Raw genomic sequence first — 19,006 nt, forward strand, 5'->3', positions numbered from 1 at the left:
ATATTCATATCTTATTATTTACTTGTGTCTTTTGCCTGACTCAGTTCTTACTACCAAGTGGATCAACTTCTGTCTACTCTGACCCCAAACTCCCATTGCTCCATTTTTTGTGGTTTCTGTGGTTTCAGAAAACAGAAGCCAGAGGCAAGCACTTGTAATATTTATCATGCCCAGAACGCTTTTACTTCCAACTGAACACCAAAATATGGTCATCAGGGGAAACCACTAAACAGGAGGAAGCCAGACATTTTTAAGAGAGTGGGTTTTTAATATGGTACAAGCTGAAGTATTAAAATGTTCTGTTTGGCATGAATGGAATTATGGTGCTCCATAGCTATTTACTTCATCATGTTTGAAAGTAAAGCTTACTGAAAAATAAAAAGGCCATTGTAATTGGCTAATTTCTCGGGCAGCACTTAAAATAATACACACCGTCTATCCTTAATGTGACAAATACTAATCCCAGCCAAAAAGAAGCTGACCACAAGCTGACATATGTATAAAGGAAGCTGACCTCTCCTAGAAGCCAAAATCAACTAAAATTTCTCAGTCGACAGTGCAGAAGCAGATCTTTGAAAGTTTGCCATCTTTATTGGGAAAGATTATATAAAGCAAAAAGATTTTTGTCTTCCCAAGCCATCCTCTTTTCCACATTACAATTATTATGAGTATTAAACATATAAAGAAATATTTCCAAAACCATCCACTAAACATTAAATATTTGTTATGTGTTACCCACTCAAAAACTCATAAAACTCTGCTTCAAGACAAGTCAGGCTTGCTTTTCTTTTTGTTTTCTGTTTGGGGGTTTGTTTGGGGTTTTTTCAGTTACTTCTTTTCCCCTCAGGTTCTTTTCTTGATGTGAAAAAGCAGCAAATGGATAAACAAAGAGAAAAAGTAAAAAGCAGTAATTTCCTTTATGGAACCTTACAGGAAAACATAAATGCCTGGATTCCTTCTCGGAATAAAACAAAGAAGAAATAAAAAATGTATGTGTTCATGTTTTGTTTTTGCTTTGCTTTGAGAAAGATAGTGAGAAATCAACATCAACAGGCTAAATAAAAATTGGATAGCAACTCCAATTCCCTTTTCATTCAATCTTTCCATGATACAAAATTGGAACGAAATCTGTCAGGAATTTTTATGTTTTGAAGCTATTTGTTTCTGCCTATCAACTTCCTCAAATCTCTTTAAATGTCCAGGGCAGTATGAATATTCCAGTGTTACATAAACACTGAAAAAATTACATTTAAAATTATATATATATGAGAGAATATATATGTATTATGTAATGTCACGGACCAGCCACCGCACACAGTGTGTTTACTTCTTAGTGGCCTGGTGGTGTGAAGAGACCGAAGAAAATCATTAGTAGGAGTTATAGAATATAAATATAGAGAAATAAGACACAAAGAGATAGTTTTAAGAGCAGTGGGGCTTAGGAGGCAGCACACACTTCTTCGTGAGGCTGCCAGGGTGCTGCGGCGAGTATCAGGCTAGCTCTGTATTTATTTCATACATCAGCGTTACAATCATAAATCTCATGAACGCAAGGCAGTCTCACCAAGCTTCTTGCTGCGCTTGCATTCCTACTAACTAGACTAACTCTACAGTTGATTACGTTAATTGTAAGGATTTACTTACTACTTTTTTATTGCTTCAAAGTATAATGGTCTTAATGTAAACAAAGTCTTGATAAGGTGGCCAATCAGAGGCTGACTCAAGGACCAAATCCTAGCTGAACCACAGTCACACTCCACAGCTGTTATATTTTAATACTCTGACAGCCTTGTGTCCAAACAGACAGACTCCTCAGGCCCAATCAAGGTGACAGAAAGAAGAAGATCTTTCTCCTTATCTGGTCTGGAGAAAGTCTTCCTGAGTTGGACAAATTTCAAAGAATTCACATTCTTAACTCCCCCAAACCACTCCCTGAGAGCACACAGCCCTGCCCTGGCAGAAAGCAGCTTCCAGGTCTCCAGCCAGCTGCTGCATCACAGCTGCAAGGGGAGGGGGCTACAACACGTCAGACTGCCGAAATATTAAAATGATAGGCTCTCGCCCTTTGTGCTCAGTGCCAGGAAAATCAGCCCGAATCAAAGTCCCCATAACTGTCTCCCTTTGTCTAGACTTTGTTCCCTATTCCTAATAACATTTTCAATCTACTAATAATTAATAATTGAGTACTATTTTCAAACTTATAAAATCATTATGATTAGCAATGCAAGAACATGAAGCTATAACTCCTCCCTTAAGTCTTACTACATGCACCCTTCAATGTAATTTAAAAACAGACCAATGAACAAACCAACACGTAAAAATAGATAAACACTCTGAGGGCCTAACCTCAAAGCAGGTATTAAGATCAACATTCTCATTACTTCTTTAAGTTAATTTCTCTGTGCACCTGGGATGCTCTATAGTCAATCTGCAAAAGGGCTAATGATAAGAAGACCTTCAGCACATTAAATGGAAGAACCGAAATTTGAAACATGATGTTGAATCAATTTCATATGTAGTCAGAAATTACCTCATTACCACAACCGCATACCCCTGTATTAGTCAGGTTCCAAAGAGAAACAGATGATATGCTCAACCAAGGTAACTCAGGAAGGAAGTCAGGGAAGGACAGTGCTTGGAGAAACCAAGGAAAGAGTTCAGTCCCCAGGGCCAGGAACTGCAGGAAGCCTTCACCACCTGCAGGTTTCTCAGGGAGTAATGAGAGGAGTGGTTCCCAGAGTTGCAAAGAGGAAAGTCTCCTGACAAACTTCCAGCAATGCAAAAGGAAGCGGCCCAGAGGAACAGACACCTGACCTTGCTCTTAACTCACCCTCAGTGGTATTTCTCAATGCGCCATAAGGTAAACAAACAAACAAACAAACAAAAAAAAGGAAGGCATTATTTCTCTACAACACACATTTTCCCAGAAAATGATAATAAAGTAAAAATCAAAATGGATAATCTTAGTAGATCTAGCCAGACTCTGAACTTGAAACACATGCTCTTTAAACTCAATAAGCTTAGATGTAAAAATCAATAGTTTTTTTTTGAGACCTGTATCACCTTTGTTTAAAAAAATATATACCAGGGTGGCGCCTGTGGCTCAAGGAGTAGGGCGCCGGTCCCATATGCCAGAGGTGGTGGGTTCAAACCTAGCCCTGGCCAAAAACCACAAAAAAAAAAAAAATGTAAAAAAATATATACCGAATAGAACAAAAATCTAATGAATTTATAGACAATACCCGGCATCATATAGTGTGGCAAATATATTCTAACTATTGTCCTGGCTAGATACAAGATTTTTGTTTGTTTGTTTTTAATGATTAGGTCAAAAAGTCCTGTCCTAAATCACTATGTCTCTTTTGGGTTATAGAGATGTTATTGAATATAAATTCCAAAAAGAGTTATGTTCAGCTTAGATAATGTTCCCATTATATATTTGCAAATTCACGTCCCACTGATCAGACAAGATCTGGCCTAGATAATGCTGAAAGTACCTTATAAGTCTGAGAATTTGTGTCCCAGATTTAAGTGATCTAGAAACAGAGGGACTGAGAAAACCTATAGCTATGGAATTATTTATCTTTTTATTTGAACTTTATCATCAAACATTTTATTTGAAATTAATAGTTTTTTAGAAAAAAATAAGACCATGGTCTTTAGACTATTGTGCATAATCAAGACACGTCAATAAGGCAAATAATATGTGCCCAACACAGTTACTGCCCAGACAAAACAGTATGTACAGGGCAGCACCCATGCTCAGTGGGTAGGGCGCCTGCCACATACACCAAGGCTGGCAGGTTCGAACCCGGCCCGGGCTTGCTAAACAATGACAACTACAACAACATCAGCAAAAAAAAAAAGCTGGGCATTGTGGTGGGTGCCTGTAGTCCCAGCTACTTGGTAGGCTGAGGCAAGAGAATTATTTAAGCCCAAGAGTATAAGGTTGCTGTGAGCTGTGATGCTACAGCACTCTACCCAGGTCAACAGCTTGAAACTCTGTCTCAAAAAAAAAAAGTTATCTACAAAAGAGCTTTGTAAACTGGAAACCATTTCCTGAATGTTATGTCTTATTATATTTTTTAATGCATAAACTGATTAAAAGTTTTACTTCTTTATTTTCTAGGGGTGAGCCACAAAACTTTTCTTTAAAACTGTGCTTCATGGCTCAGCGCGTGTAGCTTAGTAGCTAGGGAGTCAGCCACATACGCCAGGAGCTGGGGGCTTCTAATTTAGCCCAGGGCTGACAAACAACAATGACAGCTGCAACCAACAAATAGCCAAGCATTGTGGCAGGCGCCTGTAGTCCAGCTACTTGGAAGGCTAAGGCAAGAGAATTGCTTAAGCCCAAGAGTTTGAGGTTGCTGTGAGCTGTGACACTACAGCACTCTACCCACGGTGACAGCTTGAGACCATGTCTCAAAAATATAAATAAATAAAATAAAATAAAACTGTGCTTCATTACAGAACAAGTTATTACTGTTTTGGCCTACAAACATTTTTTAATTTTATCATAATTTTTAAAAGCATCTTAATTTATGTGGAGAAATATCAGTAGAAACGTCATAAAATGAATGCTGTGGTATTACTCACCCATAATGAATTACCCAGAAAAGCAACTTTTTTCTGTGAAATTTCTATCACCTCAACATATCTATTGTTAAAAAGTAAATTCATCTAAATAGACTTCTCTGGTTGATTCTACAATTTTCTTAATGCTTTCTATCATGTCTAAGTGTATTTAAGTTACATTATAAAGATTGTAATCTGGTTCCATCAAGGTTTACTGTTTTTCCCATACCCACATTTGTTCTATTTTCCAAAACAACTCTCAACCCCCAAGGAAATTTGTTATCTAGAAGAAATAATTTGAGAATATAGTACCCATAATCAGCTTAGCAAATAATTTATTTCATTTAATATGGTAGGAACCAAACAGCAACCATTTTACCTTTGTATTTTATAACATGTTCCAGGCATAATGAATGTATGGCAGGGGTTACGTATAGGGAAATGGACATCAGAAAATAGACTGAATTTAAGACAAGACTCATTCACTCAATTAACTGTTAGATAATCAGCTACAAACTCACATATTTACTATGTAATTTTACTGCGCTTTCTGTGTAAACTAGGAATATATTATTAACCTTTAACAACTACATATCTGGGTCATTCTCTGCAAATGAGAAAACTATCTGGAAGGTAATTGAAACACAACTGAACATACAGAAGTTAGCATTTTATGGAGAGTCACTGATGGCAATTTTTAATTTTCCTTTAGGAAAAGATCTACATCTTTGAATAATTACTAACAAAATGAGCTTTTTTCAATACCTAAATACATAAGCTTTGGGGGGGTGGCTCGGGGGCTTGTTGGTCTATAATAAGTGATCACAATTCAGGGAAAGAAATCCTAGCAAAGTCACACTTTATTCCAAATGATTTAATATAAGCTAATATTTCTGGATAATTTCTTTTCAAAATATATCTCAATATATAAACTTTATTTTGCATAATGCAGCAAAGAATAACACAGTTGGGGACTATTTAACTTAAATAATAGCTTTTCTGCCTATCAGCAATGACATCCAAAGGACAGCTTTCCAGGCCTGGGATGACTCACAGTAATAATTTGAACGATTTGATGTAGTATTAGTTATGCCTCCATCAACACAAAGGTGTTGAGATGCTACTTTTTATTATTTAATACAAAAATAGACACACATTCAGGAGGCTTAATGATCCTTTGTTAAATGCTCTAAATTCACAAACAAGTTCAATTAGTTAATTGACACTGCATCACTATTCATTATGTATTTTCCATGGTTTATAAGAGTCAGCCAAAGAATAAAAATAAACACAATATTTTAAAAACTGTATTGATTTCAAAAGAATCTTTTAAGACTAGGCATGGTGACTCACGCCTGTAATCTTAGCACTCTGGGAGGCTGAGGCGGGAGGATCACTTAAGGTCAGGAGTTTGAGACCAGCCTGAGTAAGAGCAAAACCCCACTTGTACAAAAAATAGAAAATTTAGCTGGGCACAGTGGTATGCACCTGTAGTCCCAGTTACTTGGGAGGCTGAGGCAGAAGGATGGCTTGAACCCAGAAGTAAGAGGATGAAGTAAGCTATGATCACTCCACAACACTCCATCCCAGCTAACAGAGCAAGAGTCTCCAAAAAAAAAAAAAAAAAAAAATCTTTTATATTAGTGTAGAATAATACAATGGAAAAGACTGGCAAATCAACTAGATACACTAAATACCATGTAATGATGTTATATAAAAGAAATGTAGAAAATTTAGAACAATCAATATGTTATAACTAAAAAATATCCTACTTCACAATGAAATACTATCAGCAGTTTCAAACTTAGGGGAAAATACCCTGGTGAAAATTTATTTCACCTATGATGCATAGGTTATAAAAGAATTCCATGCTAAGTGTATGCATCTAAAAATTCTCATATTGAGAAGCTACCACTACCTTCTGCATCGAATGGCTTCACTATTGATAACATTCTTTTTTTTTCAATTTTGTTTCCTTTATTCATATTTTCATCCATACTCACATAGAAATGTAAATCTTTCTTAAAATGTCCAAAACAAATTCCCTTTTCTAGTAATCAGGTTTATAGTCATTAAGAAAGGATTCAATGCATAAAACATCAGGGAAAAGTGCTCAGTGGACTCCCAATCAGCACACTGCTCGAGTTATAGTAGACCCTGGAAATAAATGGTATTACAACAATGAATAGAACCATGAAAGGATGTTTTTGAGCCAATGGTACCATTGCTCTTCTTCCCACAACACACACACACATACAACTAAAGCAAAGTTCAAACAGCTCCCCAAAGTTTGCAGACCCACTAATGGCCACGTGCATCACATGGTACTAAAGTCTCTTCTTCTCTTTGCTTTCCCATCCCCCAGAGCAAAACAAAAACATATAAAAAAAATAAAGTAGATTCTGGTCCTATATATAGAAGATTTATTAAAGTTTTTCCTCACCCCCCAAAATCTCCCAAAGCCAACAAATGTCTGAGCACTGTGCAAATTTAGTTTATCATTTTTAATGTTAAATTTTTCTAACCTGGACATTGGTCATGTCTGGATTATTTGACTGTATTGAAAGAATAAAAATTATAATTTTAAACATTCCATGACAAAATGTTGTAAGCACATAGGCATGTCTGAATCTCATATAAAAAATGAGCTTTAATCAGAAATTGTTTTGGTCCACCAAAGATTAAAGGAGAGGGTTTGAGGGCAAAAATAAGGCAGTGCAATTTTTCCAGGGTCTATAACTTGAGCAGTATGCTGAGTGCTTTACACGTTCTATCTCATTTAAAAGAACACTCCATCATGGTAGGTCCTATGCCCATTTTATTAATCAGTTAAGCTCAGTCACTTCTCACAGGTGCTACCAAGTGGCTGAGTCATCTTAGGAAGTATCTGTCTTACACCAAATCATTCTTTTCATTTCAATGAAGTGACACGTGTAGAAAAAATTAACACCTTTCTGATTTCTTATTGGTGAATTGTATCTTTAACACCTTTCTGATTTCTTATTGGTGAATTGTATCTTTAACACCTTTCTGATTTCTTATTGGTGAATTGTATCTGGAAGAAATTTCCACAGGTCTGATGGGAACTAAAATATTCCAAGTCATTAACTGTATTCGTTTTTTTCCTACATGATGTCATTTCCTGTATTCCCTGAGAAATAAGCATTCTAAACTAATACGAGAGGAAGACAGTGATGACGTAAAATTCTAGTTATAACAAGGAAGTGCAGATTAAAATGTAGTTCTCTCTGGTTCACGATCATAAAACCCAGCACATCCTTTCCTTATAATATAAGAAAAGTTCCTTTTGTTTATTTCTGTTGTTGTTGCAATTGCCATGGAAGTCTTCTTCATAAAAATCTTTCCCCAGGCCAACATCCTCAGGGAGTTTTCCCCCTCATTTTTCTCTGGGATTTTTATTATTTCATGCCTTAGATTTAAATCTTTCATAGAATTTGAATCAATTTTTGTAAGTGGTGAAAGGTGTGGATCCAATTTCAGTGTTTTACATGTGGTTAAGGTCAGGAGTTTGACCTTAAAATTCTTCCAGTTCTCCCAGCACCACTTACTGAACAGGTATTCTTTCCCCCCGTTTATGCTTTTGTTTGGTCTATCAAAGATCAGATGGCCGTAAGAGAGCCATCTCTTCATTTCATCTCTTGGTTTCTTATTCAGTTCCATATGTCTATGTCCCTATTTTTGTGCCAATGCCATGCTGTTTTGATCACAGTAGACTTGTAATATAGCCTAAAGTCTGGTAGAGTGATGCTTCTCACTTTGTTTTCATCAATAAGTATTGCCTTGGCTATACAAGGTTTTTTCTGGTTCCACACACAAAAAAAGAACTATTTTTTTCCAGTTGTTCAAAGTATGATGTTGATAAACTGAAAAGCTTTGCACAACTACAGACACAACAATCAAAGCAAACAGACAACCCTCAGGATGTGAAAAGATACTCACAGAGAACTCAAATTAATCAACTAAAAAGAGAGTAAACTTTCCTATCTATCACTGGGCAAGAAACATGAATAGAACCTTTTCTGAGGATGACAGATAAATGGCTAACAAATATATGAAGAAATGCTCATTGTCCTTGGTCATCACAGAAATGCAAATCAAAGCCACCATGAGACATCACCTAACTCCAGTAAGATTAGCGCATATCACAAAGTCCCAAAGTTGCAGATGCTGGCACAGATACAGAGAGAGGGAAACACTTTTACATGATTGGTGGAACTGCAAACTAATACAGCCTCTTTGGAAAGAAGTATGGAGAATCCTCAAAGAACTCAAATTAGACCTCCCATTTGACCCCGCAATGCCACCACTAGGCATCTACCCAGAAGAAAAAAATCATTTTACCATAAAGACATTTGCACTAAATTGTTTATCACAACTCAGTTTATAATTGCTAAGATGTGGAAACAATCTAAATGCCCTTCAGCTCAGGAATGGATTAACAAACTGTGGTATATGTATAACATGGAATACTATTCAGTCATAAAAAAGATGGTGACTTCACATCTTTTGTATTAACATGGATGAATTTGAAACACATTCTTCTCAGTAAAGTATCACAAGAATGGAAAAGCAAGTATCCAATGTATTTAATACTAACATGAAGTCAGATGATCTAATTCATGCCCACATTGGAGAAAAACTCATTTCAATTCAAGTTTGGGGGAGGGGGAATGAGGGAAGGGAGGAGTTGGAGCTTGGGGTGCACCAATGAGCATAATGTAGGGGTGTACAGCACACTTTGTGGGTGCAGGATACTACTACAAGAGGGGTTCTACCAAACAAATTCAAAAATTGTGACCTGGTTGTACCCTCACATTACCCTGAAGTTAAAAAATTTAAAAAAAGAAAATGTTCAAAAAAAGAGAAAAGCTTATGTTGTAATTAACACTGAGTCCTGACCCAAAAGCCAGACTGATTATAAAGAGAACTATGTTTTATTAAAATGCAGCAATCTGGAAAAAAATCAATTTAACAAGATTGCTTCTACTATGAAATAAAGTAAATAAAAATATACATGAAGCTGGATTCTTAGTAAAGTAAAATTGCTACCCTGATCTTAAAACTAAATTGCAGTCCCTTTAACTACAATTGTCATAAAAACGGCACACGTGCAAGTCTGGATCCCATGTGCCCAAACACCTCACTTCAATTTTCGTGTACTGCTTAATATGCTTCATGCGTTGTCTGTCAAAACTATTATGACATAATAGCGTTTTCTTTTATTAAGTGCTGCATCTATGAACTACTTCCTAAATGGTCTAGCAAATTTCTAGGATGACAAGAGGAGTAGGTATGGCATTTTACTTGGCCAGGTCTACAATTTTAATTCCATCACTAATGTATGTGTAGATCATAATCAAAAGTGAATAATCAAAGCACTAAGGAAACATACAACATACTCTTCACTTGTCTCCTTTCTTGGAAAGTTTGTCTTCAAACAGTGGAAGAGACGATTTGAGAAATGTCATTGCTATACACATAATGTTGGGGTCGGAGAGAATAAGGGAGAGAGAAATGCACACAGGTAAACAAAGAGAAATTGGTAAAGTTTCTTACTTTTTTTCCTAGATGGCCACATACGCAAGTCATATTTATCATTATTATTTTAAGATAAATACACATAAAATCAATACGATTGGTCAATAACTCCATTCTTCTTGTTTTTAATGTTATTAAAGACACCTTGGAGATCAGAAATAAATATCAATAATGTGTTTACAGAAATTGGAAATGATAGAAATGGTAACCATCTTCCCCTAAAAAAGAAGTCAAGGTGGTTGCTTTCCCAAAGTGATGTATTTTTATTCTTTCAATTGTCATCAATTTACTGCTGTCTTTCCTATGGAGATATCATTGTTTTGTTTATTTAAACATTCATTACAACCTGTATTTATCAAAACCCTGTTTAGACTGTGCTAGACAATGGAAAAATCCAGTTTTCTTCCTTTGTAACTTGAAGAACTCAAAGTCTGGTGGAGTGAAATGGAAATATAAATGGAGAAAATCCAACTGCCGTATGAGAAATGCTTAGAACAGATGGGCGGTATGTGTGAAAGGCTATGGGATCCAGCTAAGGGGCAAAGCAAAGGAACTATTATGCTCTGTTTCTTCAAGGAACAACAGATTCAATAACTCTTTCCACATTCTGGTAAACTGTATGGAATCATGGCATTCATTTACAAAGGAAGTCAGATCAAAGGAACATGAAAAGGAAAGTGAAAGGCAAGACAGTGCAAAAAATAACATGAGGTCAAACAGTGCAAAGGGAGGAAAAAATGAGGACGATTAAATCGACAGAGACACCAATTTCTCTAGATTGCAATATGTGCCTAAAACTGCAACTACGCAAAGACTTTGGCTAAAGTTTACCCAAGCACATAGGGAGACTTTCCTGGGGTGGTAGAATACCAAGGATTAGGCAGAGTGGAAAGACAAATATGTGTGTGTGTTCAGATTTCCTGGAATCTATACAGGGATCCCAATTTCCTTTCACATAATTAGAGCCATTGATGTTGGGAGGAAACAAAGATTCCATTAAGGCTTATTACGTGATTTAGGATTTAGATATCCCAGTGTGGAAATTTTTCTGCCCACACTGTTTTAATTATTTATTTTCAATGAAATGGGAAGAAATTAAATTTGATGCCACATTTTATATCTTAGCAATATAGTCCAGAATTATGTTCAGTAAAAGGAATTCTATAAAGCACAGTAAAGACCTCAGGCAAACTAAAGATGACTCTGAATAAATGCCAGTCTCTCCCCAGACTTGTATCTGAAAACCTGGTAAATAGCAAAGTTATTTGAGTTTCCTTTAAAAACAAATTTAGATCCATTATATGTTGGCAGGCTTAAAAAAAAAGTGCCTGAAATATCATTTTTTTTAAATAAGCTTGATTTTGTTGATCTACTTGGCTCTCACAATCTCACATAATCACACGCAACCCATGTCAAAATGATCTTAAATAAAAAAATTTAATACTTTAATGAAGTATCAATCAAGTAAATTATATGATAATAAATTAATGATAATTCAGTTATATATTCATAATTGTTAATGCCATTGAAAACAGTAAAAGTTTTCTTCTTGCTGTTTTTTGGCTATGAAGTTGTTCAGTCTATGAATGTATTATTAAAGAATAATCCAGGAAGGAATGTTCTATCCCAAAGTAAACAACCCATTCCTGACAGTCTGGTTCCTCAACATGAACTAAATGTGATTTTGTATTTCCCAAGAACACATTCACAATATTCAACGTTTGTTATCTCTTTGCCATCACCATCAGTATCATACAGAACCATCTACAATTGCGTCTACTAACTGTGAAGGCTCTTCTGTCAAATTTGTGCCACTTCTATGATGTAATACACGTGGAAAATGTTTCCACTACAGAGTACGCCCCTCTACAGAAGGGAGGCCTTCTGACTCACTCCCACGGTGAATGAAACGGAAGCCAAAGACTGCGGAGAGGATTCTTGTATTTATTCCTTCAATGATTTACCACAGAAAATAGAAACCATCAGATAAGATGAAATATAAGTAGAATCTTCAAAACCTCATTTTAAAAGCTGGAATTACATTTTATTACATAAAACGACACATTAGAATAAAATTAGATATGAGTAGCAGAATGACATGTAATTATTAACCTGAAGCCCTAAGAATATCGTTATGTGGTAGTTCATCTGGAATGGTATTAAAGAATTCTTTCATATTACTTTATATGTCATCCCTATCAAATACTTAAGAAGTAATATACTTTGCATAAATGACTAAATTAAGAATCTGTAGATCTTCACATTCCTTTCCTACAATGCAGCATAGCCAAAAAGGGGTTCTTGGAATGAGGTAAGGAGTGCTGCGTGCACTTTATGAGAATTACTTACAAATGCACCGGCTACAACTATGTCATCAGGAACTATTTATCCTTAACTTTCTGACTGGGAGAACCTAAGCAGTTAAAGTGCACAATTCAGAACACAGACAATATAGGCTGTGCAATTTTACTGTTAGTGCACGTTGTTCTTCTATTACATAAACTCTTCTTCGTCCAGCTCTATGAACCTCATAATAATTGTAATCATTAATTTGTGGAAATACTTCATTCCCATCTTGCCAGGGAAGTAGAGACAAGAAATATACATCCTCTCACGTGATTTCTACACCTTATGTCTAAAATCGCTTTTATTCATTTACAAATAGCAGCCATCTAGCACAGTGTCTATAAATCCCAGCACTGTCTTACCCCAACATCTCATAAACACAATTAACAAAATCTTTGAAAATCATGCTTAATGTACACACAGCAACTTGGTTTTTGTCACTTACTACCTTTTATATAAAAGGGCTACAAAAGTGGATTCCTTCTCCACGGCCATCAGGAGAAATCTGATGGCAGAATTTTAACCATTGAATAAACAGATTTTCTACATTTTATTCAAACAACAAATAAAACAAACAAACAGAAACTAGTCGCTGATATTAACTGTTTGATTAGCCAGCTTGTAACATCCCATTTTGTGTTTTTCATGGGGCTTCTCATTCTAGAGGACGCTAATTAGTTTTAAATGGTGTTAAATACCATCCCCGCAGTTGCAAGTGTTTCTCTGGGATTTTTTACTGAAGAAAAGAACTCCTGTAATTTAAAACCACTTTGTTTTCTTCCTTGGTCACAGCTGTTATTGAAACACTGACCTGCAGAAATCTTAAAGGTTCTCAGCCCTCTTTCATTGCCATTAGTCTGCATTTTTTTTTCCTAACAGGGCTTTTCCCCTTGTGCCATTGCTCTTCCATAATTCCCATCTCTTAAATTGCAGCCAGCAGAGAAAAAGCATTAAGCTAGTTAGTCTCTTCTCCATCCCTGCCTCCCTTACAAAGCCTTGGCTACACTCCAAGAAAATTCTTCAACAACGTGTCAATTTTATATTGGTCACAAAGACAACTTCTGTTGGGGGAGGGAAGGAAAGAGGGACTGGAGCTTGGCTGTCCCTTTCCTCAGACAGGGATCTTTGTGGCAATCAGAAAACATTTCCTGCATAAGAAATCAACACACTCTCTGGCTGCAGGGCTGGGGAGGAAGAAGGAATTTGTATCAGCTCTGTCCTCAAAGAAATGGAACACATCCGGGCGGTGCCTGTGGCTCAGTCGGTAGGGCGCCGGCCCCATATACTGAGGGTGGCGGGTTCAAACCCGGCCCCGGCCAAACTGCAACTAAAAAATAGCAGGGCGTTGTGGCAGGCGCCTGTAGTCCCAGCTGCTTGGGAGGCTGAAGCAAGAGAATCGCTTAAGCCCAGGAGTTGGAGGTTGCTGTGAGCTGTGTGAGGCCACGGCACTCTACCGAAGGCCATAAAGTGAGACTCTGTCTCTACGAAAAAAAAAAGAAATGGAACACATCCATTAACCTTCCATATAGGAAAGTCATTTTCTCCCAATATGTCATCCTTTCTTGCATTATTAAACATAATCCACAATCTCAAATCCTCCAGTCGCTCCTGACTGGGGACTGGGTGAAAGCTATAATCACCCCTGCATTTCTGTTGCACTGCTTTTTATGTGTGTGTGATTTTTTTTTTTTTTTTGACCACCCAGCTTATCTCTGTGATTCTGAGATGTTCCCTCTCTCTTCATGTATATCAACAGGAGACCAAAATGATAAGGACAAAAATTCACTTGCAGAAGGCAGAGGGTCTTCATTCTACTGCCTCTCCTCCCCCCACACAACCCCACCCCCGCCAGTCCACAGGTGTCTTCACTACCACAAGACATGAAGAGTTTGAACTTCTAGTGGGTTTTTCCTTGACCCAGGCAAGAAAAAGTACTGAGTCAAGCACCTCAAACAAAATCCCCCGGCCTGAGGAAAAACGGAAGCGCCCCTGTCTTCATGTGTCAGGCACTGGCTTGTGCCTAACAAGCGTGCTGAGTTAGCATCACCTTTTAGTCATGTTGCCCCAAGTTCAAATCTGGAAAGGGGTGGAGAGCGGGAGGGTAGGATGCAAAGGTAGCAGGAAAGAGAAGAAGTGAAGGGGACTTTTTATGGGCTGGAGAAGGGAGAAGTCTACAATTCCATTTCACAAGGTCGAGTCTGTGCATGTGAGAGATTGGGGGGGGGGGCAGTACACAAAACACCGCTTTCCCTCCTAATCATCCTCTGGCTTAAGCTGGCTCCATCTTTCTGCATCTCCTTTCTCCTGAATATTCCACCTGTACGTCCAGGGTATATTGCTGAGCTATCCTGTTCTGAAAGCCTCATCTCTAAAACCCTGAAATCTGAAACAATCTGAAGAGACTTTTACCAGTCATAATCACGAATCAAACGAACCCAAAGATGGCAGAGGAAAGGAGCAATGATTAGGCCTGTGTGTTGAAACAGCATGTCTTAACCCCATCCTCCAATTGTCCTCCCACAGGCCCCACCCGCACAGTCCCCTCTTCGTTGGGCACTTACCTTCTTTGGGTGGTCGCTTGGCCTCCCTGGTAAGATTGCAGACTTGGGTGGTTTGAAGCTCCTGGGTCAGGCAGCCTTCTGTCTGCTCATTCAAGGGTAACACCACGTTATTTAACAAAACCAGTGACTGGTCGTCGATCCCCCACTCTCCCAAATGCTGAGGGCAGGTGCACTTTGTATACATGATCCCACATGATTCTGTTCTCCCATTTTCTGATTTTAAGCAGCTCTCCAACCAAGTGCATAATACATGGCAACCAAACTGGCTTGGGCTCACCTTGTTCAATACCAAAAACTCAAAAAAAGATTTCTGATCGTCTTCCCCCTTTTTCTGTAATCCTGGGAAAGCAGTTGGAAATACCCGACGTATCTGAATAAAATTTTTATCATATTGTAGAAAAACGAAAGCATTCTTGGAATCGCAGAGTTGCATTATAGAATGATTCTTTCTTAAGAGATCCTTTATTTTTTCATGGGAAAAATGATCAAACTGGTAAGCCAGGAGGGAAAAGTTAGAGCAGCTAAGGTCCTTTTTGGAAAATTTCAGGTAAATGCTATATTTGGTTGGATCTGGATTTTCCAGCGTCCAAGTGCAATTTGTAAAGTTTTTGGGAAACATTTCACTTACAGAATACGATCCATAAATGACTCCCTTCACCAAAGTTGAACACCAGAAGTCTTGGGCAGCATTAAATCCAAACATAACCAGAAGATAGGTGGAAAATATATAAATCAGCAGGTTACGAACAGCCTTCATCCTATGTCATTTGGCCTGTAAAAATGGTAATGAAAGTAAAATGCAAGTAGGATTCTACACACATTGAAAAAAATGAACTCCTTTCACTATTATAGCCAGCTGTTTTCAAGATTTCAGTAAAAATCCTTTTTAAAGAAGGACAGGTAATTTTTATTTTATAACACTGGGAAATTATCTGTTGCTGTGTCAACAGCGCCCTCAAGTGGCCATTCACAATGGTCAAATTCTCAATGTACAATTTAAAAATAACATTTAATAGATGTATTAATAGGAACGTCCTAACTTATCTACCAGGATTTTTAATCACTCTATCAGATGAAGATAGATAAAATGTTGCATTTAAAGACCATAACTTAAATATTAATTGTTGAAATATTTTTAATCAGTCTAGACAACATTTTCTCTCCCTCTGTCCTCTGCCTGCAGTAAACATCATCACATGAAATCTAATCTGATAATCTGGGAACAGCTGTCATCATGTGATTTCTTTTCTCTTAAATGTGAAAAGTAATTACGATTAGTTATAGCAACAATTTTAAAATCACAAATGATAATTTGTTACAGATGTAACATCATCTCCCAAATGCCCCTACTTGCCTTTGCAGGGGCCACCATGTGAACTGATGAGAAATTCCTGTGCAAAAACAGGAACATTCATGTGGGTTAACGGAATCTGAAAACCATCATCTGAGAAAGGGCATAGATGGGTAAGTATTTAGGAAGACGTGTTGTTCAACATCAACACTGAGACTAGGATTTAAGGTAATCATTTCAATGTGACATACCCTCTTGGGAAGCATAAAGTAGATCACTGTATTAGATGTCAGGGAAAAATCCCAGAACCGCAGTAATTGAGCTGGCCTCAGCCTTTTAATTTTTTTTTTTTAAATTAAGGCTGTTTTATCTAGAGTTATTGACTGTAATTCAAGCTTTACACAAGGTAGATGAAAGACATTAGCATTTTCTTTTCTAGCAGATTTCAGTTATTGAATTGCTCCCTTTCCAACAACTCCAAATCTCCTATTTTCTTTTTTTTCTTTGCCTTTCTTAGTTTTTTACCCTGGCCTTGTATAACAAAGTAGTCCTTGGTTATATTTACCTCTGTAAGTTGTTATCCAAAAATAACTTGAATATTTTTCAGCTTTAACCTTTAAGAAGTTATTTCTTAGAATAAATGACAGTGCTTTTTTTGTTTAGCCTTTGAGCTGATAAAAGTGATGCCCAGTTAATTTTAAGTCTTTAGGCTGCAGTCTCTTCCACTGTTCTGTAAACAGAGACAGACATACATACAGATAGTTAATAGTTTCCACGCCTGGGTTCTCTCTGTACCAAAGGATAAAACCGTCTTCCTTCCCATTGCATAACACACACCAACGCATGCACGCCAAATCCAGTGACCCAAGACCCTGAAGACAGCCTGCATTTACCAGATTATAATCCAAACTCTATGTCTTGATATAGGCAAAAACAGCCCCAACTCTAAATCTCTCTATAGCATCCGTTTATATTAACACCAGAACTGCTGGGACTATCAAAACACTGTTCTCTATTTCGAACATACAGCTCAATGAATAAGGCATTTTCTTCTTGACAAAATAAAGCCAATAAGTGTTTAAAGGTTAAAAAACAGGGAAAGTTGTAAAAAAAAAAATTCTGGAAATAATTTCCTCTTTTCCTTTTTTTTTTTTTTTCTTTGCTGTAGTACTTTGCAGGCAATGCAGGTCTGCGCAGTGCTTTACAGGATAAAGTGTAGGCGTTGAGAGCCAGTGTGACAATAAGTGTCTAAATTAGGAATTCCATCCATGAAAGGGGGCTTCATTTTATAAGCAGGAACTCAAAAGGAGGTCGTATTTCGTTCCCCAAGGAAATCCGTACTTTTGCTTCCCTGGATGTGACAGTGCGTGTCTGCAATGCTGCGCTCATCTACGATCCAGTGAGCAAACAGCTCTGATTTCACTTCCCTGCATGCCCACGAGGACCCTGAATATTACGCTCTTTCCTTCTACAGTCTCGCTGTACAGAGTCTTGTTTTGTTCTTAAATAATAAAATAATGAATCGTTAGCCCTCCCCCCTTTCGGACTGCAGGGCCAGTTCAAACAACTGTTTTCCCCTCTTAAAGAAAGAAGCAGGGTGGAAGGGGGTCCAAGGGCTGGCCATCGAGGTGTCAAGGGTGTTTTATTTATTTATTTATTTGTGTCTTGCTCAGAAACACACCATCACTGAGTTTAGCTATTCTCAAAACTGATTTTCTGGGTGACACTTTAGTCGAACATAGACGGCGCCATCACTCCACTAATTTTTTTCCCCCAATAGAAAAGCCACTGCCTCCTCTTATATTAACTTCCTTTTAACCTAAAATCGTCCCCCCGCCCCATAAAATTACCCCAATCACACACAACTGCCAGGTTTTCCAGAACTCTCTGCTTATTCCTTGCGTCCCAGCACGTCTCTTGAAAACCAGACTTCTGTAACTTTTCAACTGCGGCGTTTAAGTAAATGCAGACAGTTGGATCTGCTCGCAGCCTCCGTTCCCTGTGCTCCCTTCCCAAACGTCGAGCCACAGCTCCCGGGTCGCCACCCCGGGACCCCTCGCTTACCTTCCACTCGGAAAGAGCAGGAGGCTCTGGCTCTAAGACACCAGCACAGGCTCGCGTCCCAGCAACAGTGACCGAGAGACTCCCCTTCGGTCCCAATCGCCGTTGCCCATTTTCCCCGGCTCAGCTTCAAAAATCAGGAGTTATATTTTTTAAAATGCACACATAGGAGAAGCAAAAGATGGTGGGAAAAATCAAGGAGAGGGGAGGAAAAAAAGCCACCAGGAGCTCAGAGCCCTGTGCGGAATCCAACAGAAACCCACCTCCAAACCGAGAGGGGCTGACAGGAAGCAGCAGGCCCCCGGAAGGGAGACTCCGCGGAACTCCCCAAAATGTGAGTGGCTTAGGAGCGAAGATTTGTTTCCCCCAAATCTGCCCCCGGACAAACCAGCGAGCCAAGAAGCAAAGAAAGCGCCGCGAGGAGAAGTGGCCGGCGGCGGCGGCGGCGGCTCTGGCGGATCGTAGGGGCGGTGGGTTTGTCACAGGAGTGTTCGCGGTCGCCTCGGAAGGCTCAAGCTTAGGCTTTTTTCGTCTTTCCAATGTTCTCCCTCCTCCTGCCCCCTGCAGGTACTGATGGACGGACGGCGACTAAGGAGAGGGGGGAAAAAATCCT

General features: G+C 38.2%; 1 protein-coding gene and 1 long non-coding RNA gene across 3 annotated transcripts in view; both read right to left on the reverse strand.

Moving 5' to 3' along the window:
* The window catches only part of ADGRB3 (adhesion G protein-coupled receptor B3), a 738,597-nt gene extending 722,784 nt beyond the window's left edge, over positions 1-15,813 (reverse strand). Inside the window, exon 1 of one of the 2 annotated variants that reach the window (XM_053603066.1) lies at positions 15,042-15,813. In XM_053603066.1, the coding sequence (XP_053459041.1) occupies positions 15,042-15,798 (757 nt within the window). In that variant the 5' untranslated portion in view covers positions 15,799-15,813. The remainder of the gene's footprint in view (positions 1-15,041) is intronic. The other variant, XM_053603067.1, reaches the window with a different exon arrangement.
* A 2,615-nt stretch (positions 15,814-18,428) lies between these two features.
* Positions 18,429-18,506, reverse strand: LOC128594358 (uncharacterized). The gene has a single exon (XR_008382539.1). It is a non-coding gene; the product is annotated as an uncharacterized LOC128594358 (long non-coding RNA).
* Between the last annotated feature and the right edge of the window lie 500 nt (positions 18,507-19,006).

This window comes from Nycticebus coucang, chromosome 9, assembly GCF_027406575.1.
Source record: "Nycticebus coucang isolate mNycCou1 chromosome 9, mNycCou1.pri, whole genome shotgun sequence".
In the NCBI taxonomy this organism is placed as follows: Eukaryota; Metazoa; Chordata; class Mammalia; order Primates; family Lorisidae; genus Nycticebus; species Nycticebus coucang.